At 38.4% G+C, this 22,331-nt stretch overlaps 1 protein-coding gene across 4 annotated transcripts in view; it reads left to right on the top strand.

The window, feature by feature from the left end:
- The first annotated feature begins 408 nt into the window (after positions 1-408).
- LOC110458640 overlaps positions 409-22,331 on the top strand; it is a 46,099-nt gene continuing 24,176 nt past the window's right edge. For 2 of the 4 annotated variants that reach the window (XM_021510429.1, XM_021510427.1), the window contains exons 1-3: positions 409-853; positions 7,251-7,853; positions 16,536-16,892. In XM_021510429.1, the coding sequence (XP_021366104.1) occupies positions 7,289-7,853; positions 16,536-16,892 (922 nt within the window). In that variant the 5' untranslated portion in view covers positions 409-853; positions 7,251-7,288. Of the gene's footprint in view, positions 854-6,700; positions 6,772-7,250; positions 7,854-16,535; positions 16,893-22,331 lie in introns of all 4 variants that reach the window. The other 2 variants (XM_021510428.1, XM_021510430.1) reach the window with 2 other exon arrangements.

Genomic DNA, 22,331 nt, shown 5'->3' with positions numbered 1-22,331 from the left:
CATGTATGTGTATAAGATATGACTGTTGCACCTGATTATTTGTAACATGAACAAATTTTTCCACGTTATAATCAGTGCCTTTGAAATGTGACCGATATCTGTAAATGCTATTTAAATCTATTGTATCTGTGCAACGTTACTATATTATCGATAGTTATGCAAACGATTCACCTGTGTAAAACCCGAGTCAGTAACTATGGAAGAGTATTCAGGCCACGTAGCAAAAAACTAGTTTCGTTTTTTCAAACACTAATTGTCACTAAATTTCGAATTAATAAGTCGAAAGTTCGAGTAAGTATAAGGAAATGTCGAAGTAGTAAGTAACGCCCTCCCCCCATAACCCCCCCTCCCCCCAAAAAAATAATTATGATAGGTGGTCCTAATGCTATTCCGTAAATATCTCTTCACACCTGTATGTTTATCAGTGTGCAATGAGCTGCCATGATTGTACAAGAATTTCACAGGCCGGTGTGGGATTTACAGAGTGTCCTCAATATCACTGATTATTTTATAAACATATGTCGTTAGGATGTCCGTCATATTGCGACGACAGTGTAACTGTTTGTCTTGAAGGAACTGGACGATACCCGCGGCTACCCATGTATGAACCGTGCCTAATCTGTCTACGATGACGTCACCATGTAAACTTTTATTTCCCGTCTGTGAAGAAGGTGCTCTGATTATAGAGAATTCATTTACGTGGTCACAAAACAAGAGATGAAGTAGTCTGACTGTAGTGAATCTGTGAGGTCAGAGGTCACCGTATAACTTTAACTAGCTGTGGTATAAAGACATGGGAGGGAGCAGTTTGATTGTAGTTCACCTGTTTACGCGGTCATCCCGTTTACTCTAGGTATGTATTTATATATGATTGATTAGCAACGTCTGAAAACTAAGTCAAATCACATTGGTTTAATCTTCAACAGCAAAACATGTGATATTATAAATTAACTCTTGGGTGCCCTTTGCCTTATTAAGAACAACCTGTGAGCTCATGTCAGCTAAATTATGTATTACTATTGACTATGTACAAACCGACCAAGTTATTTGGTCCCAGCAAAATTCTTCTTTAACTTTATTTACTAAACTATGGACTCTGTTAGTTAAGTAAACTCTTAGGAACTTTATTTACTAAACTATGGACTCTGTCAGTTCAGTAAACTAGGCTTGTTTCCCGATTCTATGTCTTCTATATGTATATACTATTTACTATACTCTCTGTATACCAGCACTTGATCCCGTTCTGTTTGAGTGCACATTTCGTTGTCAGTCCTAATTACTAGACAGGGAAGTTTACAGTTGACCTCTTTTTTCAACTTACCCGGGGTAGATGCACCTTAGTATGTATTAATTACCTATGCTGTTTTGTGTCAGTTGTTTTGCTAATATTGGTAGAGATAAATGAAATGACAGTTGAATATATCTCAGGAATACTATCTTCTTATGCTGTTATTGTTAATAAATAACTAAATGATTGCAGTATTTTTGATAAATCAATAAGTAATTTGTATATATGGCCAAAATATAGCATTAATATTTGTATTTTAGCTCTCATTACATTACCTTTCACAGGCTGATGTATCTATATGGAATGATAGGTTGAAATAGAGATGTAACAAGAGGCCCAGAGGACATGTATCGCCCCCTGGATATTTTTAAGCATATATGGCAAAATATTTGACAGATAGTATGCAAATAAGATCTCGGGTGTAGGACCAGTTACTTTGACCAATCCTGGTAGCATGTATATCCAAATCCCCATGTTCATCAATTACATATATACACCTTTCATTTTTCATTTTCCGGCTACTCACTCACTCTTCCGTTAGTTGAACTTGTCTGCACTTGTCTTTTGACTTTGGACCTTGACTACGGCCTTGTCCTCGGCCTTGGCCTTTGCCTCAGAACCTCCCCATGACAAGGGGCTCCTCGCGCCCAAAACTATACTCCTAAAAGCTGATGGTGAGGGACCCTCCTCTAATTATACCTGTCGTAAGGTCGAGGCGTTTATCTTAATATTGATATAGAGTGAAGTGAAATTACTTTTTACCCGAAGAAAATAATAATTGATTGACCTTTTATGCGATCGTCTCTAAAATAAAAATAAATCGTCAAGATACCACTTGATGTGTAACTCCTCTAACTCGTTGCTTGAAATATTTGTTTAAAAAATAATAATGAAAAGTGACAGGCAGCCATCTTGAATTCGAGAGTTTAAGTTTGTTAGCGGAAAACGTTGTTCCTCAGAAAGTACTGGAGGGATCTTTCTCAAATTTCACATGAAGGGTTCCCCATGATCCCTAGTTATATATATATATGCATATCGTTTTTTGGGACTGATCCAGCCATCTTGAGTTTGAGAATGAAAGTTTGTTAGTGCTTTTTCTCAAAGTATTGGAGGGATATTTCTCAGATTAAAAATATAGGTTTCCCATTGTCCTTAGTTACGCATATCATTTTTTGGGACTGATAACAAAACCAAGATGGCCGACAGGCAGCCATCTTAAATTCGAGAGTTAAAGTTTGTTAGCGCTGTTCCTCAGAAAGTATTGGAGGTGTCCGATCTTTCTCCACTTTGACATGAAAGTTCCCCATCACCCTTAGTTACACATATCAAATTTTGGGACATAAGGGAAAACCAAGATGGCCGACAGACGGTCATCTTGAATTTGAGAATGAAAGTTTGTTAGCGTTATTTCTCAGAATATTCAGGAGGGGTCTTTCTCAAACGTTACATGAAGGTTCCCCATGATTCCTAGTTCCGCATTTCGAATTCTGGGGATAATTGGAAAACCAAGATGGCTGGCAGGCGGTTGTATTGAGTTTGGAAGTAAAAATCTTTTAGCCCTATTTCTCAAAAAGTCTTGGAGGGATCTTTCTCTCAAATTTCACATAAGGGTTCCTCTTGTTCTTAGCTATGCATATCAAATCATATCAGCCGGCCATCTTATTACAGTTTAAATTTGTTATCACTATTTCTCAGAATTAACTGGAGGAATTTTTCTTAGGCGAGTCCATCTCGTGAGCAGGGGAACGCCCGTAATAAGCTTTGGTTCTGCCTTCGGGTAGGGACTACCGGCTGTAACGAGAACCGACCTGGATTGATTAAATACTGGTTCCCAAGAACATGAGGCAAACACGGTTCATACAGTATATACAATGTATTTACAATGCATAATTGGTACATAATATACAATATTCATCACACACAATATCAGATTGGCTCTCTCTCGCGTTAACGAATGACATGTGATATGTACATATATATAACTAACTAATATTACAAAATGCCATATCAACACCCTAAAGTCTCTGTAGCTTGTTGGACGCTGTTGTGTCGTCTCCAATGTTGATGACGCCGTCCTCCCTTAGACTTGTCCAATATCAGTGAAGTCCCCTCCAAGCTCACAAACATATATAGAACGTAGCGGGTCACACAGATCCAGCCGGTACAGGTCACACAGACCAGTCAACTGCAGGTCACACAGACCAGCCAACACTCAGTCACACAGACCAGTTTGACACAGGTCAAAGAGACCAGCCAACACTCAGTCACACAGACCAGTTTGACACAAGTCACAGAGACCAGTCAACACTCAGTCACACAGACCAGTCAACACTCAGTCACACAGACCAGCCAACACTCAGTCACACAGTCCAGTTTGACAAAGGTCACAGAGACCAGTCAACACTCAGTCACACAGACCAGGTTGACACAGGTCACAGAGACCAGTCAACACTAAGTCACACAGACCAGTCAACACTCAGTCACACAGACCAGGTTAACACAGGTCACAGAGACCAGGTCACAGAGACCAGCCAACACTCAGTCACACAGACCAGTCAACACTCAGTCACACAGACCAGTCAACACTGAGTCACACAGACCAGTTGGACACAGGTCACAGAGACCAGTCAACACTCAGTCACACAGACCAGTCAACACTCAGTCACACAGACCAGTCAACACTCAGTTACACCAGAGACCTAAAGTAAAGGTCCCGTTAATTTAGGTCTATGGTTACACAGACTAGTTGGACACAGGTCACACAGACCAGTCCAATGTACGGGTATACAGTGTCACCCTCTCCATGGCCACACAGGTCCAGGTAAGTATATACAGTAATATGTCACACAGACCAGCCAAAGACAAGGATATTAGGTTTTACTCTCTCCACGACCACACAAGTACAGGTAGGTATATATGTAGGTGAAGGGAACGTTCAGTCTCACGTTATCGGGATCCGATAGTGGTAGAGTACCAAAATGACCATCTGTATTTGGCCTTCCGTTACACGAACGTTGATGGCCCAGGGACGAAAAGCTACAATATACTTATGCCTTAATTAATAACTATTATACATGTAACGATAGTATTATACTAGTAAACTATATAATTACATTTTAACAATTATTAATTAATACAATATAATCTATATCTGAACTGGTTATATATAGTATTTAAGCAGCAATGCTAGCACTAAACATTTCCTTATGCTGAACAAAGGTAACAGTTCTATTGTTCACGCTTTACCTGGTCCCATACACGCATATATACACACCCCGTGCGCTCACAGTACCGGGTACGCATACATTCATACCAGGTAAAATACACCTTTATACAGCACTTATAAGGTCCAACGCATATATATGAATCAATACATTTGTTATAATAGATCTGATAAAACTTTAACAAGTTTAAACTTACCACAAGCAGCTATTTGCGCTCCAACGTTCACTACACGGTCCGCACCCGTAATGTCCGCCCTTCTCACCTGTAGTACACTCAATAGCGCATGCGCAACTTACCTGTTAAAGTTACCTGGCTGGAAAGCGTGCTGTATTCAAACACTAATTTTTACAATTTATGTACACCCTGTCCAAATGGCATGTGACACCGGCCGCCGGTCACTGACGGACCGTCAGTGATCCCAGCATTCCAAGTGGTGCTGTCTTCGGGGACAGTCTTGGTGTCGGGCCTGTTCTTACGGGTTCAGGTCTTGGGGTACATTATACTCGCGTATAAGGATGCTGAAAAAATGAATAGATCTTTGAATGAAACTGTTTGGTTTTTAACCTCTCAAACAAATAACACTGAATATTTTAAATGTATTAACAAGAGCTACTCTAAAACAATTGGATGAATGTATACCTTCAAAAATAATACCTATTCGACCTGATGATAAACCCTGGATGAACAAAGAAATAAGATTGATACTTCGACAAAAAAAATAGAATCCATAAAAAAGCAAAAAGCAGCAATAACCAGACTCGCTGGGAAAATTTCAGAAATATAAGAAATGAAGCAATCAATATGATCAGAAGTGCAAAAAAAGAGTATTTCAGAAATTTAAAAAAGTCTTTGTGTGATAAATCAATTCCTCCTTCCATTAATGGTGGAAAATTGCAAAATCAGTCCTAGTAATAATAACAAAACTGAAAGCATACCTCCGCTTCTTCCTGAAGGAGTCAGTATCCAACATCCATTTGATAAAGCTGTAACTTTAAATGACTATTTTCATCTATTGCAACTTCCTCCCCTGATTTAGAGCAATTACCTCCCCCCTCCCCTCCCCCCCCCCCCCCCCCCCCCCCCCCTGGTCTTACCTTCAGTGAGGACGGAAAGTGGGCAGAGCACGTTCAAAACACTTATGATAAAGCTTACAAAAGAATCAATATTTTAAGGAACCTCAAATATTCAGTAGATAGAAAATCTCTCATTATGATGTATACTTATATTAGGCCAATTGTAGAATATTCTAGTGTAGTATGGGATGATTGTACAGAACATGATAAAGTAGGTTTAGAGTCAATTCAATTAGATGCAGCTAGAATAATTACTGGTCAGTACGTCGAGGTACTTCACATACAAAACTTTATAAAGAACTACAATGGGAATCATTAGCTGAAAGAAGACACAAACAAAATCTTATTTTAATGTATAAAATATTACACTTCGACTCGCCAACATATTTGAGGGATATTATTGACCCATTTGTTAATGACAATTCAAATAACCGATATCAATTAAGGGAAAATAGAATATTTAATCCACCTCTCTGCCGAACAGATAGTTATTTTTACAGTTTTTTCCTTCAATGAATATAACAAATTAGACTCCTCAATTACTAACACCCCAACTCAATCACAATTCAAAAACCTACTGAAAAACCATGACGATCAAGTATCTGATGTATCCACCCCTTTCCAAAATTATGGACCTAGAAAAGTTAATATCCTTCTATGCCAGCTCAGAAATAATGCTAGTAATTACAACTATGACTTATATAATGATCAACTATCTGATTCACCTAGTTGTAATTGTGGACATCCTCAGGAAACTTCTTTCCATTATTTCTTTGAATGCCTGTTCTTTACTAATGAAAGACAAATACTAACAGACTTCCTACAAAATGATGTTCATCTACACAACAACATAACTGTTATACTCAACGGATGTACCAACGAAGCTCATACAAATATACTTGAAAAGACATCAGAATTTCTCATAAACACTAAAAGTATACGAATTCTTCTGAGTATTATCAATATTAATATTTATATGCTTAATCAATATTATTTGTATCAAATTATCTAATGGTTATCAATGGCTTGATGATGGCATGTGGTGTACCAACAAGAAAAATCTTAGGTTATATTAATATCCATTCTTTATTAATACTCAAGTTTTGTGATGTAGGAATCCAAGGATAGCCCGGTGAACGACCTTTGCCAGTGACTGGCTATGGACATTTATGGTCTGAAACCTAGGTAGTATTATTGGATTCTATACCTTACAACACTGAGGATACCTGAACTACTTTACACTTACTTTATATAAATTGCTTAGATAAAATATTTCGCAGTAGCTTAAATCGCATAAGAGTTACCTCCCTTATATCTTTATATAGTGTATATTCATCCAACTTGTAAATGAGTAACAATAATTCTATTTAAACTGTATTTGTTCTTGGTAACTCAGTGAATCTATTTAAATTATATATTTGTTCGTAATATCTCTATGATTCTATTTGAATCGTGCATATATTTGTATGTACAATTGAGACGGCTTCTTATATAGGCATAGCCTGTTGCCCAATCCTCTTGTGTTTACTATAAAATTGATTGAAATGACATGTTTAGCATAAATAGTGTTACCTATAGAGTCCTGGTATAACACTTTTCATGCTTTCCCTTCTAAATCTTAGTCTGTAATGATATTCTGGCTTTTTTTTTTATATATTTTTCAGCATCAGTCTTACTATGTTGCTATAAACCAACTTTGAAGATGGCAGCCGCCAAATACCAGTCTACAAACTTTGCCCGGATTACCAGGTTGGTCTTTGATGTCATCCCTGACTTATTCCAAGATTTGCTCATCGCTCGACTGGCACCATCAGGACTCGCTCATGCACTTACTAACCAGAAAGATCAGGTCTTCCCCTTGTTGAATGGACAACAAAAGAAGATTCTGTATCCTCAGGGTGGGCTGTTTCAAGGTTCTGTGAAGGATTTGGACACATCACTTCTATTCAACCTACTTAGAAACCTTGGAAATATTCCACCTCATCAGAATGGTTGGGGGAAGGTACCGGATAAAGCAGACAGATCACTGTCTGCCAACATCGACCGACTACGTATGCAACGCAATGAGGTTGTACATGCACCCAATGCCTCCCTTTCTGATGGAGAGTTTCAGGCAAGGTGGGACATCATCCGCCAAAGTGTGGAGGAAATACAAAACAGTGAACTGAATACAGGGCGGTTTGTGGTGGCAGTGGATACTACATTTACCATGAGGATGGACCCCAGTACAGAAAAGAATTTTATAACACTTACAGCGCAGATCGAAGGTAATTGTAAACAAAGGCTGATTATATATACAGGATAAATAATATTCATTAAAATTATAATGAATCAATATGAAATCAGGAATAGCTTATGCCATAGCGCAGCATCCGTCGTCTGTCTGTCAACTTTTTCTTTTTTTCTCAAATTTTAACTAAATTGGTCTGGAACGATTGGTGTGGCCCCCCTGGGGGTAGAGGGGTGGGGCCCAATAGGGGAAATAGAGGTAAAACATTTAAAATCTTTCTTCTACCGTAGGTATTAAGGGATATTATCCTTATTTAGCCTATAGCATCCCTGGGCCAAGGGAACTCATTTAGTATAAACGGTGGGTATATGGCTCCCCTGGGGTCAGAGGGGTGGTGCCCAATAGGGGAAATAGAGGTAAAACCTTTATCTTTCTTCTACTTTAGGAATTAAGGGATTTCATCCTTATTTAGTCTGAAGCATCCTTGAGCCAAGGGGACTCAATTTTGTATAAGCAGTGGGTGTGGTCTCCCAGGGGGCAAAAGGGCGGGGCCCAATAGGAGACATACAGGTAAAACCTTTAAAATCCTTCTTCAACCAGTTTGTGAAAATTGAATCAATCAATGTTTCCTGTAATGATATTTTCAGACTTAGATTATTAGCTCACTTGCCCGAAGGGCAAATGAGCTTATGTCATGGTGCAGCGTCCGTCGTCCATTTGTCTGTTTTCCGTCAACTTTTCCTTTAAACAACTTCTTCTGAAGAACGGACAGGCCTAGAGTCATGATATTTAGCTGAAAGCTTCTTTGGTAGGAGCCTGATAAAATTTAAGAACGAAAATAACTCTCAGCACCTAGAGGGTTCTCACCCTTGGTTTATACAAAAAAGTCAAGGCTGAATTGATATAATACCCTTAATTCTTATGGTAGAAGAAGAATTGCGAAGGTTTTTACCTCTTTTCTCTCTATTGGACCCTGCAACTCTTCCTACAGGGGGTCCAAACCCAACATTTATACAAAACTGAATCCCCTAGGCCCAAGTATGTTCTAGACAAAATACTTCAAACGACTTCTTCTGAAGAATTAAAAGGTATGGAATCTTCATATTTGGCTGGTGGTTTCCTGGGATAAAGCCCCACAAAGTTTGAGAATGAAAATGACCTTGACGTACTTTCAAGGTATCAGGGGTCAAATGTGTCAAACACTTCAAACAACTTCTTCTGAAGAACTAAAAGGTATATAATTTTAACATTTGGCTGGTTGCTTTCATTGATAGAGACCGACAATGTTTAAAAAAAAAAGGACCTTGACTTAATTACAAGGTCACAGGGATCAAATATGTCAAACAATTAAGCGACTTCTTCTGAATAATCTTAGAGCATAGATTTATAATATTTTGCTGGTAGCCTCCTGGGATAGCGCCTGACAAAGTTTGAAAATGAAAATAACCTAGATCTCCTTAAAAGGTCACAGGGGTCAAATATGTCAAACACTTCAAACAACTTCTGAAGAAGAACCAAAAAGCATAAAATCATACAATAATATTTGGCTGGTAGTTTCAACTGATGGAGCCAGCAGAGTTTGCAAGTGAAATATTTGTAGTACAGGATAATATTTAATGAGAATATTTTGCTATGACTGCTTAAATATTCAGGTGAGCGATACAGACCCTTTGGGCCTCTTGTTAAATTTGGGCAACACCCTAAAAAAATTCCTGTATCCGCCCCTGTAGCGAATTTGCATTTTATGTGAGTGTACTCAACTGAGTAGAGTTGTAAATTTCAACGCAAACTATAAATTAGAACGGAAATAATGGAGAAAACAAAACACTTTTCATTTAAAAATGACCTAAAACAACCCTCTGACTTAATCCTCCGTTTTATATTTACAAGCTTTGAGCGACAATTGAATTTTTGTAAAAAAAATTACCAGAGGGATCTTTCTCAAATTTTATATGTAGGTTCACCTTGGTCCCTAACTGTGCAGGGCAACTTTTGAGACTGATCAGATAAACAACATGGCCGACCGGCAGCCATCTTGGATTTTGATAGTGAAAGTTTGTTATCGCTATTTCTCGGGAAGTATCAGAGGGATCTTTCTCAAATTTTATATGTAGTTTCCCCTTGGTCCTTTGCTGTGCAGGGCAACTTTTGAGACTGATCGGATAAACAACATGGCCGACAGGCAGCCATCTTGGATTTTGATAGTGAAAGTTTGTTATCGCTATTTCTCGGGAAGTACGGGAGGGATCTTTCTCAAATTTTAAATGTAGGTTCCCCTTGATCCCTCGTTGTGTATGTTATATTTTGAGACTGATCATAAAAACAAAATGGATTAAAAGAAGAACTAAACAGATCTTTCTCATATTGCAATGATCGATTCTATTTCTTTCACATTAAGTACTGTACTAGTAAATATGTGAAATGACAAACTCACTTTGAAGGTTGGCTTTCATACACATCAGTATTAAGTTTAGATCAAAAGTTACCTCAAGGTGCATTTACTGTTAACATGACTTGATCAAACAGATTAGAGGAAAGAAGAGAAAAGATTGAACTGTGGGAACGAAACATTGATGAGCAAGCTAAGGGAATTGGTTTGGTTGATGGGGAAATCAAAATTATCAATAAGGAACCAATCAAGAAAATAACTGACATTCAGGCATGGACTGATGCCTTTTTGATTTTTATGTCAATTCATATTTTGCCCATCAGGATGAAGCCCCTGCTATGTTGAAATAGATAAGCACTGTTAGGCCAAGGTGCTTTCTTAGCGAAGTTAGACATAAAATCAGCCTTCTGGCTGCTACCAGTTCACCCCATGGACTTTGAATTACTAGGTTTTAATTAGCTAATGGGAAAGTTTTTGTTGATCGTTGTCTTTCTATGGAATGTTCAATTTCTTGTTCTTTTTTCGAAAAATTCACAACTTTTTTAGAATGGGTTGTTATACAAATTCCAATATCCCTGACTTTCTGTGTGCTGGGGAACGTGACAGTTCAATTTGTAGCACCCTTATGCACGTGTTCCAACAGCTGACTTGTCATGAACTTGGGTTGCCACTGGCAAATGAGAAAACTGATCGGCCTGTGCAAATACTGGTATTTTTGGGTTTGGAAATTAATACACTGGATATGACAGTCAGAATTCCCCAAGCCAAACTGGTTGAGCTCAAAGCAAAACTTTTATCTTCGTATAGTGTGAAAAAAGAAACAGTCAAAGAGATTCAGGCATTGACTAGTCTTTTGAATTTCTGCTCCAGAGCCATATCTGTGCCAGAGCTTTCAAAAGGCGTTTTTTATGATTCAATTACGGGTATGGTCACCCTCCCGCCATCAAATGCGAATACCCCGTGATTTGAAGGAAGATATTCAAGTTTGGTTAGTCTTCCTAGATTATTTCAATGGAGTAAAATACATTCCTGATTTAGAATGGACATCAGATGCCCAACTTTTACTTTTTAGCTCGCCTATTCGAAGAATAGGGGGGCTAATGTAGTCACCCCGGCGTCGGCGTCTGGGAACCTTCAGAGGTTAAAGTTTTGGTGCAGGTTTTTTCCAAACAGTGTTGGATCCTCACACTCAATACACATTTGTCTATTATGAGTTTAAGTCATTTATATCGAATGTAAGCAATGTGCTGGACCATATTTTTAGGTCACCTGAGACAAAATCTCAAGTGACCTGTTGTGATCGACTTTTGTCCGGCGTCGTCCGTCTTCCGTCTTCCGTCGTGCGTCCGTAAACAATTTACATTTTCGACTTCTTCTCCAAAACCCCTGAACCAATCTCAATGAAATTTTGCAGAAACCTTCCATGGCCAAAGGTCAACAAAAATAGTGGCCGGTTTGGTCCCCAGCCCCCAGGGGCCTGAGGGGTGGGGCCAAAAAGGGTCAAATTGACTAAAAATTCAAAAATCTTCTTCTCAAGACTCAGATATGGTAGAATCAAATACTCTTTATAGATGGAAGGGTCTTAGGTGCTTTACCAAAATTGTGAATTTCTTGACCCTGTGGTCTCACGTTCCCCCTGAGACTATATTGTTTATATAGGGAAATCACATTTTGGACCAACATTTGTTTAATTTCCATTGGAAATAATTCAATTTAGGTTAGCATTATCAGTATTGGATAGCAGTTTGATGGTATACACATATGAGCCTTGACTGACCCCCCGGGGCTGATGGGTGGGGCCAAAAAGGGTTGAATTGACTGAAATTTCAAAAATCTTCTTCTCAAAGACCCAGATATGGTAGAATTAAACACTCTTCATAGCTGGAAGGGTCTTAAGGTGCTCTACCAAAATTGTGAATTTTATGACCCTGGGGTATCACGTTTCTCCCTGGAGAGGGGGTAAACTTTACTATAGTTTATAAAGGGAAATAACATTTTGGACCAACATTTGTTTAATTTCCTTTGGAGGTAATTCAATTAGGTTAGCATTATCAGTATTGGGTAGCAGTTTGATGGCATACACATATGAGCCTTGACTGACCCCCCGGGGCTGATGGGTGGGGCCAAAAAGGGTTGAATTGACTGAAATTTCAAAAATCTTCTCAAGACCCAGATATGGTAGAATCAAACACTCTTCATAGCTGGAAGGGTCTTAAGGTGCTTTACCAAAATTGTGAATTTCATGATCCTGGGGTCTCACGTTTACCTCTGGGGAGGGGGTAAAATTTACTATAGTTTATATATAGGGAAATCACATTTTGGACCAACATTTGTTTAATTTCCATTGGAAGTAATTCAATTTGGGTTAGCATTATCAGTATTAGGTAGCAGTTTGATGAGCCCTGACTGACCCCCAGGGGCTGATGGGTGGGGCCAAAAAGGGTTGAATTGACTGAAATTTCAAAAATCTTCTTCTCAAGACCCAGATATGGTAGAATCAAATACTCTTCATAGATGGAAGGGTCTTAAGGTGCTTTACCGAAATTGTGAATTTCTTGACCCTGGGGTCTCACGTTTCCCCCTGGGGAGGGGGTAAACTTTACTATAGTTTATATAGGGAAATCACATTTTGGACCAACATTTGTTTAATTTCCATTGGAAGTAATTCAATTTGGGTTAGCATTATCAGTATTAGGTAGCAGTTTGATAATAAGCACATATCAGCCCTGACTGACCCCCAGGGGCTGATGGGTGGGGCCAAAAAGGGTCGAATTTACTGAAATTTCAAAAATCTTCTTCTCAAGACCCAGATATGGTAGAATCAAATACTCTTCATAGATGGAAGGGTCTTAAGGTTTATGACCCTAGGGTCTCACGTTTACCCCCTGGGGAGGGGGGGGGGGGGGGCAAAATTTATTATGGTTTATAATGGCAAATGATACTTTGAATATTACATGTTAATAACTTGATTGGAATTATAACCTTGAGTTGACAGTTTGATACTTTGAAAATTTTGAGCCAGCCCTACCCCCAAGGGCTGTAGGGTGGGGCTCAAGGGAGTCAGTGTGCTAAAATTTCTTCATTTTCCTTGTTTAGAATCAGAGGTGCTAGTTTCAAATCCTTTTTAGTCTGAAATTTGTATGCTTGATATTGAATAAGGTGGTTTTATTGCTTTTTGTCACTTTGAATAATATTTCTGTTCATGTTAAAAACGAAATCAACTCTCTGTATAAATAAATATATCAGGTGACCGTTAAGGCCCATGGGCCTCTTGTTGAAATTATTACCCTGAGATGACAGTTTGATACACTCTCGTATTCATTGGAAGCAAACACTTTTCATTATGTCTCCCCTTCGAATGAAGGGAGACATATTGTATTAGTACCGGTTCTTCTTCTTTTTCTGGTTCTTCTTCTTGTTCTTCTAATCACAACTTGTCCAGGCTATCAATTTTAAACCGTTAAAGATATCTTGATGAAACTTGAGGTAAACCTGCACCACCCACAGCAGGTGTGCAGTGCACTGGAATTAGGTCACTGTGACCTTCACATCAAGGTCAAAGGTCAAATAAGTGCAACATTTTCAGTAAATTCTTGTCCGTCCCGTAAAATTTAAACCGTTAAAGATATCTTGATCAAACTTGTAGTATACCTGCATCACCAACAGAAGGTGTGCAGTGCACTAGAATTAGGTTTCAATACACAGAGTTATGGCCCCATACTAATCAGGACTCAGGTGACCGTTAAGGCCCATGGGCCTCTTGTCTGTAAGGAAATTGAAGATCAAAGAAGTTGTCAGATCATCTTTTGTAGATCTGATAAAGATCCCTACATGGTGGGCTCCAATATATATATATACTTCTACGATCTCTTGTTTAAGTTGATTTAAAATTCAAGATGGCCACATGCACTATCTTGGATCAGGTTTGTAACTGATGAGCATAACGATTAGTTTCTGTAGCAAAAATAGCATCAAACACACCATGGAGGTGATATATCTCATTGTATATGTATAGGAAGCATTGTCTTTTCTATTAATCCAATACACGTGGTACCATACATTATGTAACTCAGCTTTCTATATTCAGTCTATCACAACTGTAACGCCATACATGTCATGGATGTTCAATCAAAATTTCACAAATTCCTGTACTAAGATTTCTTATCTGGAATTTATCAAGGATTGTATCAAAAACATTTTGAAATTGTATCGGTTTGAAATAAAAGTTGTTTCAATATTTCTAACGGGCAATATCGGTGCTGTCAGGGATGAAGTTGGAGCTGTCGTGGAAGAAGTTGAAGCTATAAAATCACAACTTAGCAAACCAGGTATAACGGACAGCAATATTTAATGTAACTAAATGTCAGGGTAACACATCTGTGTAAATGAGTACATGGTTGGGCAGTGCATGAATTGTTGAATGCTAGCTGTGAGTGCCGAAATGGCAGCACTGGCTATATGCTCCCTAGGGAGTTGAGAAAGATATTGGCTGGTTGCAGAGGCCCTATAACCATCGATACTAATTTGTTAATCGCTTTGAGATGACCTTCGCACTAGGTTGTGATAAAGCGGTTTATAAGATCCTCAAACTATTATTATTATAACATACAACCTCAGTCATAATGTCAGGATCACATAACTTGTTCTTGAGCATCTTTGTGCAAAAGGGATTCAAATTTGTATAAACAGAGGATGTGGTCACCGTAGAACAGAGGGCGTGGCCCAATAAGGGAAATAGAGAAAAATCTTTCTCCTTCTGTACAAATTAAGTGATTTAAATCAAATCTGGCCTGGAGCATCCTTAGGGAAAGAGGACTCAATTTTGTATAAATGAGTCTGTGGCCCAATAGGGGAAATAAAGGAAATTTTAAAATCCTTCTCCTTTTGTACCAATGAAGGGATTTTCACCAAACTTGTTCTAGAGCATCTTTGAGCAAAGGGAAATCAACGTTGTATAAACGGAGGATATGGCCCCCTTTAGTGCAGAGGGTTGGGGCTCAATTGGGGAAGTAGAGAAATTGAATAAAAATCCTTCTCCTTTTGTACCAATGAAGGGATTTTAACCAAACTTGTTCCAGAGCATTTTTTGGCAAAGGGGATTTAATTTTGTATAAACAGAGAATATAGCCCCCTTTAGTGCAGAGGGTTGGGGCCCAATTAGGAAAATAGAGAAATTGAATAAAAATCTTTCTGCTTTTGTACCAATGAAGGGATTTTAACCAAACTTTTTCTAGAGTATCTTTGGGGAGAATGGATTCAATTTTGTATAAACCTTAGGATAGAGGGTGGGGCCAAATAGGGGAAATAGAAAAAAATCTTTCTCCTTCTGTACAAATGAAGGGATTTAAATCAAAAGTGGCTTGGAGCATTCTTAGGGAAAGAGGACTCAATTTTGTATCAACTGAGGCTGTTGCCCCGCCCCCCGCCCTGGTGGGGCCCAAAAAGGAAACCTTCTGTGTGAATAAAGGGTTTATCATCAAATTTGTTCTAGATCATCTTTGGGCAAAGGGGATTCAATTTTGTATAAATGGCGGATGTGGGCCAACTAAGGATAGATGGAGGGGCCCAATAGGGGAAATAGCGAAAAACATTTCTCATTCTGTACAAAAAGGCCTTGACAAGCAATGATGAGTGTAAAACCTTAATAATACGCGTTAATACAGAATTTCTCAAAAATTTCCTCATTCTGTACAGACTCATTTTTGTATAAAATGAATCTGTGGCCCCTTTTGGGCAGAGGGGTAGGCCCAATAAGGAAAATAAAAGAAAGGTTTAAAATCCTTCTCTGTTTGTACCAATGCAGGGATTGAAAAAAAACCCATCTATGGGGCGAGGGGATTCAACTTAGTATAAACGGAGGATGTGGCAGAGAGGCGGGGCCCAAAAGGGGAAATATATATATATTTTTAAATTCATCTCTTTTTGTACCAATGAAGGGATTTTAACTAATCTTCTTCTTGAGGATCTTTGGGCAAATGGAGTTCAATTTTGTATAAAAGAAGGATGTGGCTTACCTGGGGGGACTGATTGGAACATCATTATGGATATGGCCAATAAGTGGAAATATTGAATTTTGAGAGTTTTTAAGTTTGATAGTGTTATTTCTCAGAAAGTACTGGAGGGATCGGTTTTGAAGTTACACATACAGGTTCCCGGTGACCCTTTGTTATGCATATTTTAATTTTAAGGCTAATATGGCTGTCAAATGAATACCAGTAAGGAAAACAAGATCCTTTGAAGGTAGGCACCAAGATCCATTTAGAATATTTTGTTTTTTTAATGCAGCTGAAAATATATTTTCTTTCAAGTAGCATCCTTTAATATTTACAGACGAATCTGAAGAAAGCATGGTGGCAAAGAAATTAAGATATGAAAACGGTATGCAGAAGAAAATAAAAACTCAAACTATCAAGTTGACATTTATTGGTCATGCTGGAGCCGGAAAGACTTGCTTGATGAGGCAGCTGTTAAGAAAACATATAAAAAAAGATGTCAGGGATCCTACTAATGCAGCAGAACTACTGACAAAACGATTACAATATCATCTCAAATCCAAGGAAAGAAAAAAGATTGGGAGAGGAAAGGATGCAGAACTGTGCCGAATACGGATGAGAAGACTCCAGAAGAACTATAGAGATGATAATATTACTGTAAATCCACCTTTAAATGAGGATTCAAATACCAGCGGTATGTTTTTGACAACATGTTTTAGTAATGTAGAATTAGGTCACCTGAGTCAATTACTCAAGTAGCATTTTGTCTTTAGTTTTCATCTGCTGTTGTCTGTTATCAACATAACATTCTTATCAATCACCAAACAGACTAAATTACTTTAAATTGAAATTAAAAAAAAAAAATTGTAAAGATTGTGCATATATAGGGACAAACGTAATATATTTTTCATTTTTTAGCTCACCTTGGTCCTTTGCCATACCGTACGTGTCGTCCGTCGTCCGTACGTCAACAATTTCTTAAAACAGCTTCTTCTTCTTAATCACTGATTGGAATTAAACTAAATTTGACTGGAAGCATCCTTAGGTAGCGGGGATTCAAAATTGTATAAATGGTGGGGCTGACCCCCAGGGGGCTGAGGGGAAGGGCCAAAAGGGGGCAAGTTGGCTATATTGCTTTAAACTACTTCTCCCCTGTAACTAAGAGAAGGATATCAACCATATTTGACTGGCAGCATCCCTAGGTAGTGGAGATTCAAAATTGTACAAATGGTGGGGATGACCCCCTAGGCTGCGGGGCGGGGCCAAAATAGTTTATTACTTGGAAATGGTTGAGATCCCCACCCTATAAGCTTATATGCAATTGCTAAGTTAAAAGAAAAGAATGCACATATGCTTCCAGGATGGCCCTTGAGTCTGGCCCCACCCTTGGATACATAGTCTCTGGGTCATAATTTGAATCGGTTAAGATCCCCAACCCAAAACTATATATACAAATGCTGGGCATAAAGAGACGAATGCAGTAATGATATTAGAATTGATCCTGGGGTCTTGCAACAATCCTAGGGACCTAGGTTCTGAGTCACAGCTTGGAAACAGTTGAGATCCCCCCACCCAATAACCAAACATAACATTTCTGGGCATGAAAAATCTAATACAGATATACTACAAGGATTGGCCTAGGGGTCTGGACCATTCCCTTGGAACTTATTTGGAGAATATTTTGCCATGATTTCTTAGATATCCAGGTGAGCGATACAGGCCCTCTGGGCCTCTTGTTCTGTATCGAGATGTAAAAGTCCAAGTCCCTGCTCAACAGCCTTTTCCATTTCACTTTATATGAGTTTGGTTGGATAATGGTTATTATTTAAAAATGCATAAAAGTCATTCAGTCTCTGTTTTCTTTAGGTGGAATCACTTACAAATGGTAATAATTCTTAAAACTATATTCATATGCAAAACTTGTACTAAATTACATAATTTTGTATTCATTTTACACAATACATACTTGCATTTTTTCGCAAAATTATGGCCCTTTGTTGAAAAATCCTTGTCTGGATATCTCTTCCAAAACTGCGGGACAATTCGAATGAAAGTTGTCCGATATATAGCCATTATTCGTCCGTAGTCCTTGGTCCGGGGTACATCAGTCGTCCGTCCTTAAACAATTCTATATCTCAGGAAGTACTGTTGGGATTTTTCGCAAATTTGATATGTAGGTTACCCTAAGTCTCTTATTGTGCATGTTTTAATTTGCGAGTGATCATAAAAACAAGATGGCTGCAGAAAGTACTGAACAGATCTTTCTCATATTGCATTGATCTATTTCTTTCACATTAAGTACTGTACTAGTAAGTATGTGAAATGACAAACCCATTATGTTATACTCAGCAGTATGAAGCTTAGATCTTAAGTTACTTTAAGGTACATTTACTGCTAAAATGACTCAATCAAAAAGATAAAAGAAGAGAAGAGAAAAGATTGAACTGACATAGAACTAATAAAGATGGTACAATGGTGATCTCTTGTTTATGGAGTTACGGCCCTTTGTTGAAAAATTCTTGTCAACTTACCGTAACTTCTGAGCTGATTTCAACCAAAAATTACAGATATTGTAATTATGTTTCCCCTTCGAATGTATTGTATTAGTTCTGGTTCTGCTTCTGGTTCTTCTAATATGATCTTGTCCGGTCCATTATAAACTTTTAAACTGTTAAAGATAACTTTGTGGAACTTGAGGTGTACCTGCATCACCCACCGAATGTGTACATTGCAATAGAATCAAGACAAAATTACCTTCATTGTAAGGTCAAAGGTCAAATAAGTGCAAAATTGTCAGTACATTCTTGTCCAGGCCGTAACTTTTGAACCATTTAAGACATCTTGATGAACCTTTCAGTATACCTGCAGCACCCAAAGACAATGAGAAGTGCACTGTCATTAGGTCATTGCGATCTTGACCCCAAGGTCAAAGGTCAAATATGTGCAATTTTTTAGGAACATCTTGTCCGGGCTGTAACTATTAAACCATTAAGGATATCTTGATGAACTTGCATTATAACTGCATCACCTACAGATGATGTGCAATGCTGTACTGTCATCAGGTCACTGTGGCCTTTATCTCAAGGTCAAAGGTAAAAACAGTTTGATTGTTTCAAACATTTAAAGGTTTAAGCCAAGGTGAAGCCAACGGTCCCTCACTTTATCGTCCATTGTGGGTAAACTTTTAGCATTTTTTACTTCTTCTCAAGAACCAGTGGATGGATTTCCCCTAGGGGCCAGGGCTTGGCTCCAAAGGGAAAATAAACCAATATTTCAAAAATCTTCTTCTCCAGACTCATATAAAAAATATAAACTTTATTTATTTTAAAACAATTATGAAACAATTTATTTCAACTTATATTAATCACTCTTGTTGGCCCAGATATTAGCGCGTTGGGGGTCTAATTAGTGTGGGAGGAAACCGGAGTACCCGGAGAAAACCAACGTGATCGGGCAGGTGACCCCAAGCTTTTCACGTCCGATCGGGGAATCGAAACACCGGCCGCCTTGGTGAAAGGCTAGTGCGCTATCCACGGCACCAGCCGACCATCCCGGACCATCCGTTCTCCCTTGAGGAGGAGATGAAGTTTACTATAGTTTATATTGGGAAATAACACTTTTTGGTATATTTTGTCAATTTTCAGTAGGAAATTATTCTTACTGGTGAGAATCATCCTTGGGGGAAGATGGCATCAAATAGTAAAATTGGGATTCCTACCCCCACCCCAGGGGCCAGGACGGGGCCCCAAAGGGAAAATTTACCAATATTTCAAAAGTCTTCTTGTTCAGACTCGGAGGTTCTACAATCAAATTATGTGCATGGATGAAAATTCCATCAGGGGCTTTATCTATTTTGCAATTTTACTATCCATTCTCGCTTGTTTTAAGTTTATATAGGGAAGTAATACTTTTGGGTATATTTTGTCCATTTTCAGCAGGATATTGTTCAAACTTGGTTGGAATGATTATAATGTCAGATGGCAATTAGATGGCATGAGAAAATAAGATCCTGTCCCATCCCCAGGAGCTAGAAGGGTGGGGTCCAATGAAAGAAAATGGTTTAAAGTTCAAAAATCTTATTAGACTGATATTTTCCAAAAAAATACTATTTATGGATAGAAAGGTCCTTAGGTGCATTCTCTAAATTGTTAATTGCATTATTCCGCAGGTCATCTGCTCTCCCTTTGGGAAAGGGTGAAGTTTAATATAGTTTATATAAGGAAATAACACTTCCGCTATATCTTATGCATTTTCAGCAAGAAATAATTCCAAACTTGGTTGGAATAGTTATAATGAAATTAAAATCAAACAGCATCAGAAACTTAAGATCCTGACCTATCCTAGAGGTTGGCCAAGAGGAAAACTGGCTAAATAACAAAAGATATTATATTTCTCAAAATCAAAATAATTTATTTGAATAGTTTTTGAAAATTCTTATCCTTTCGTGACATGACAAGTATTGTATTGCACTTTGTTAACATAATGATTTTGATGTCAGCAATGAAATTGAGCTACCAGTACTTATAATATAACTCAGGTGACTGCTAAAGCCCTTGGGCCTATTTTATAATTTCGCAGTAGGCAGTTCCTCTAAGAATAAGGTGAAATAAGTGCTAAGTTAAAGATATCCTGATAGACTTGCTTTATATCTGCATCAACCACAGACGATGTTTAGTACACTGTCGTAAGTGACCTTACGACAAAGGTAAAATATGTGCAAAGGCTAAGGAATATCTTGTTTTGGCCTAACGTTTAAACCGTTAAAGGGTAGACATACGTTTTTCATGCATTGTTGTTCACAAAAAAAATCTCCTGACATAGTGCATATAGGTAGTAATTTTTAGCTCACCTGGTCTGAAGGACCATGGTGAGCTTATGCGTATCGCAGCGTCCGTCGTCCGTCCGTCAACTTTTCCTTTAAAACGCTACTTGTCCTGAACGGCCAAGTAGATTTTGACTAAATTTGGTCTGGAGTATCCTTAGGCCAAGAGGACTCAATTTTGTATAATTGGTGGGTCTAACCCCCCTGGAGGCAGAGAGTTGGGGCCCAATAGGGGAAATAGAGGTAAAACCTTTAAAATCCTTCTTCTACCATAGGGATTAAGAGATTTTATCCTAATTTAGTCTGGAGCATTCTTGGGCCAAGGGGACTCAATTTTGTATAAGCAGTGGATGTGGTCTCCCAGGGGGCAGAAGGGTGGTGCCCAATAGGAGAAATAGAGGTAAAACCTTTAAAATCCTTTTTCGACCATCGGGATTAAGGGATTTTATCCATATTTAGTCTGGAGCATCCTTGTGTCTCAATTTTGTATAATTGATGGGTATGACCCCCCCCNGTTTGAAGTTTCTTCTCGCTATATCTCAAGTACTGGATGGATCTTTCTGAAATTTCATATGTACTACCATGGAGTGCTATATCTTTACTTCATACCAATTATTTTTAACATATTCAGGTGAGGGATACAGGCCCTCTGGGCCTCTTGTTTTCATTCCAACCCTTTATTTATGGAGTTATTTCAGCAAACCTTTACGGATAGGACAGCTACCCTCTGTCATCTTGTAGTTGTGTACTTCCTATGAAGGGAGAGCCTCAAATGTTGGACTAGCTGAGGATTGCCTTACAGAAATAGTGGCGGAGGACCCAGATGATGTTTACAAACTGACTCATTGCTTCCATGCAGTGTCGTGGTCACTCTGGTCAATGTCAGGGGTTCTTTCAAGCGATGTACATTCTGTGACTTGATTTTTACTTATGCTGGATAAACACCAGTGACGTCGTTTCATGGAGACATTTGAATTGTATTGATACAACACATATTGATATCGATTTTGACAGTGTGAATTTAAAGTATTTTCAATATCTTAATGACATACCTTACATTGCAGTAGAGTCTATTGTAAGCACAGAATAGATTGACAGGACCAATACATTAACACATGAAAAGAACTGTAAACCTAACATTGCTTTGATACTTTGAGCTACCCGTCAAACAGCTAGCATTCGAGCTGGCGGTTTACCTGTATTTCTGCAAAACCTTATCTCCCTTAGTAGAACATTGGACTAACCTGATCAGCTGGATTTGAATAAAGTCGGTCTATTTGTAGGGTTGAACCATATTTGTGAGTTGCCTTA

Source organism: Mizuhopecten yessoensis, unplaced genomic scaffold (genome assembly GCF_002113885.1).
Source record: "Mizuhopecten yessoensis strain PY_sf001 unplaced genomic scaffold, ASM211388v2 scaffold9683, whole genome shotgun sequence".
Taxonomy (NCBI): domain Eukaryota; kingdom Metazoa; phylum Mollusca; class Bivalvia; order Pectinida; family Pectinidae; genus Mizuhopecten; species Mizuhopecten yessoensis.
Note: the sequence above shows the minus strand (reverse complement) of the source record. Positions and strands in the feature narration are given on the sequence as shown.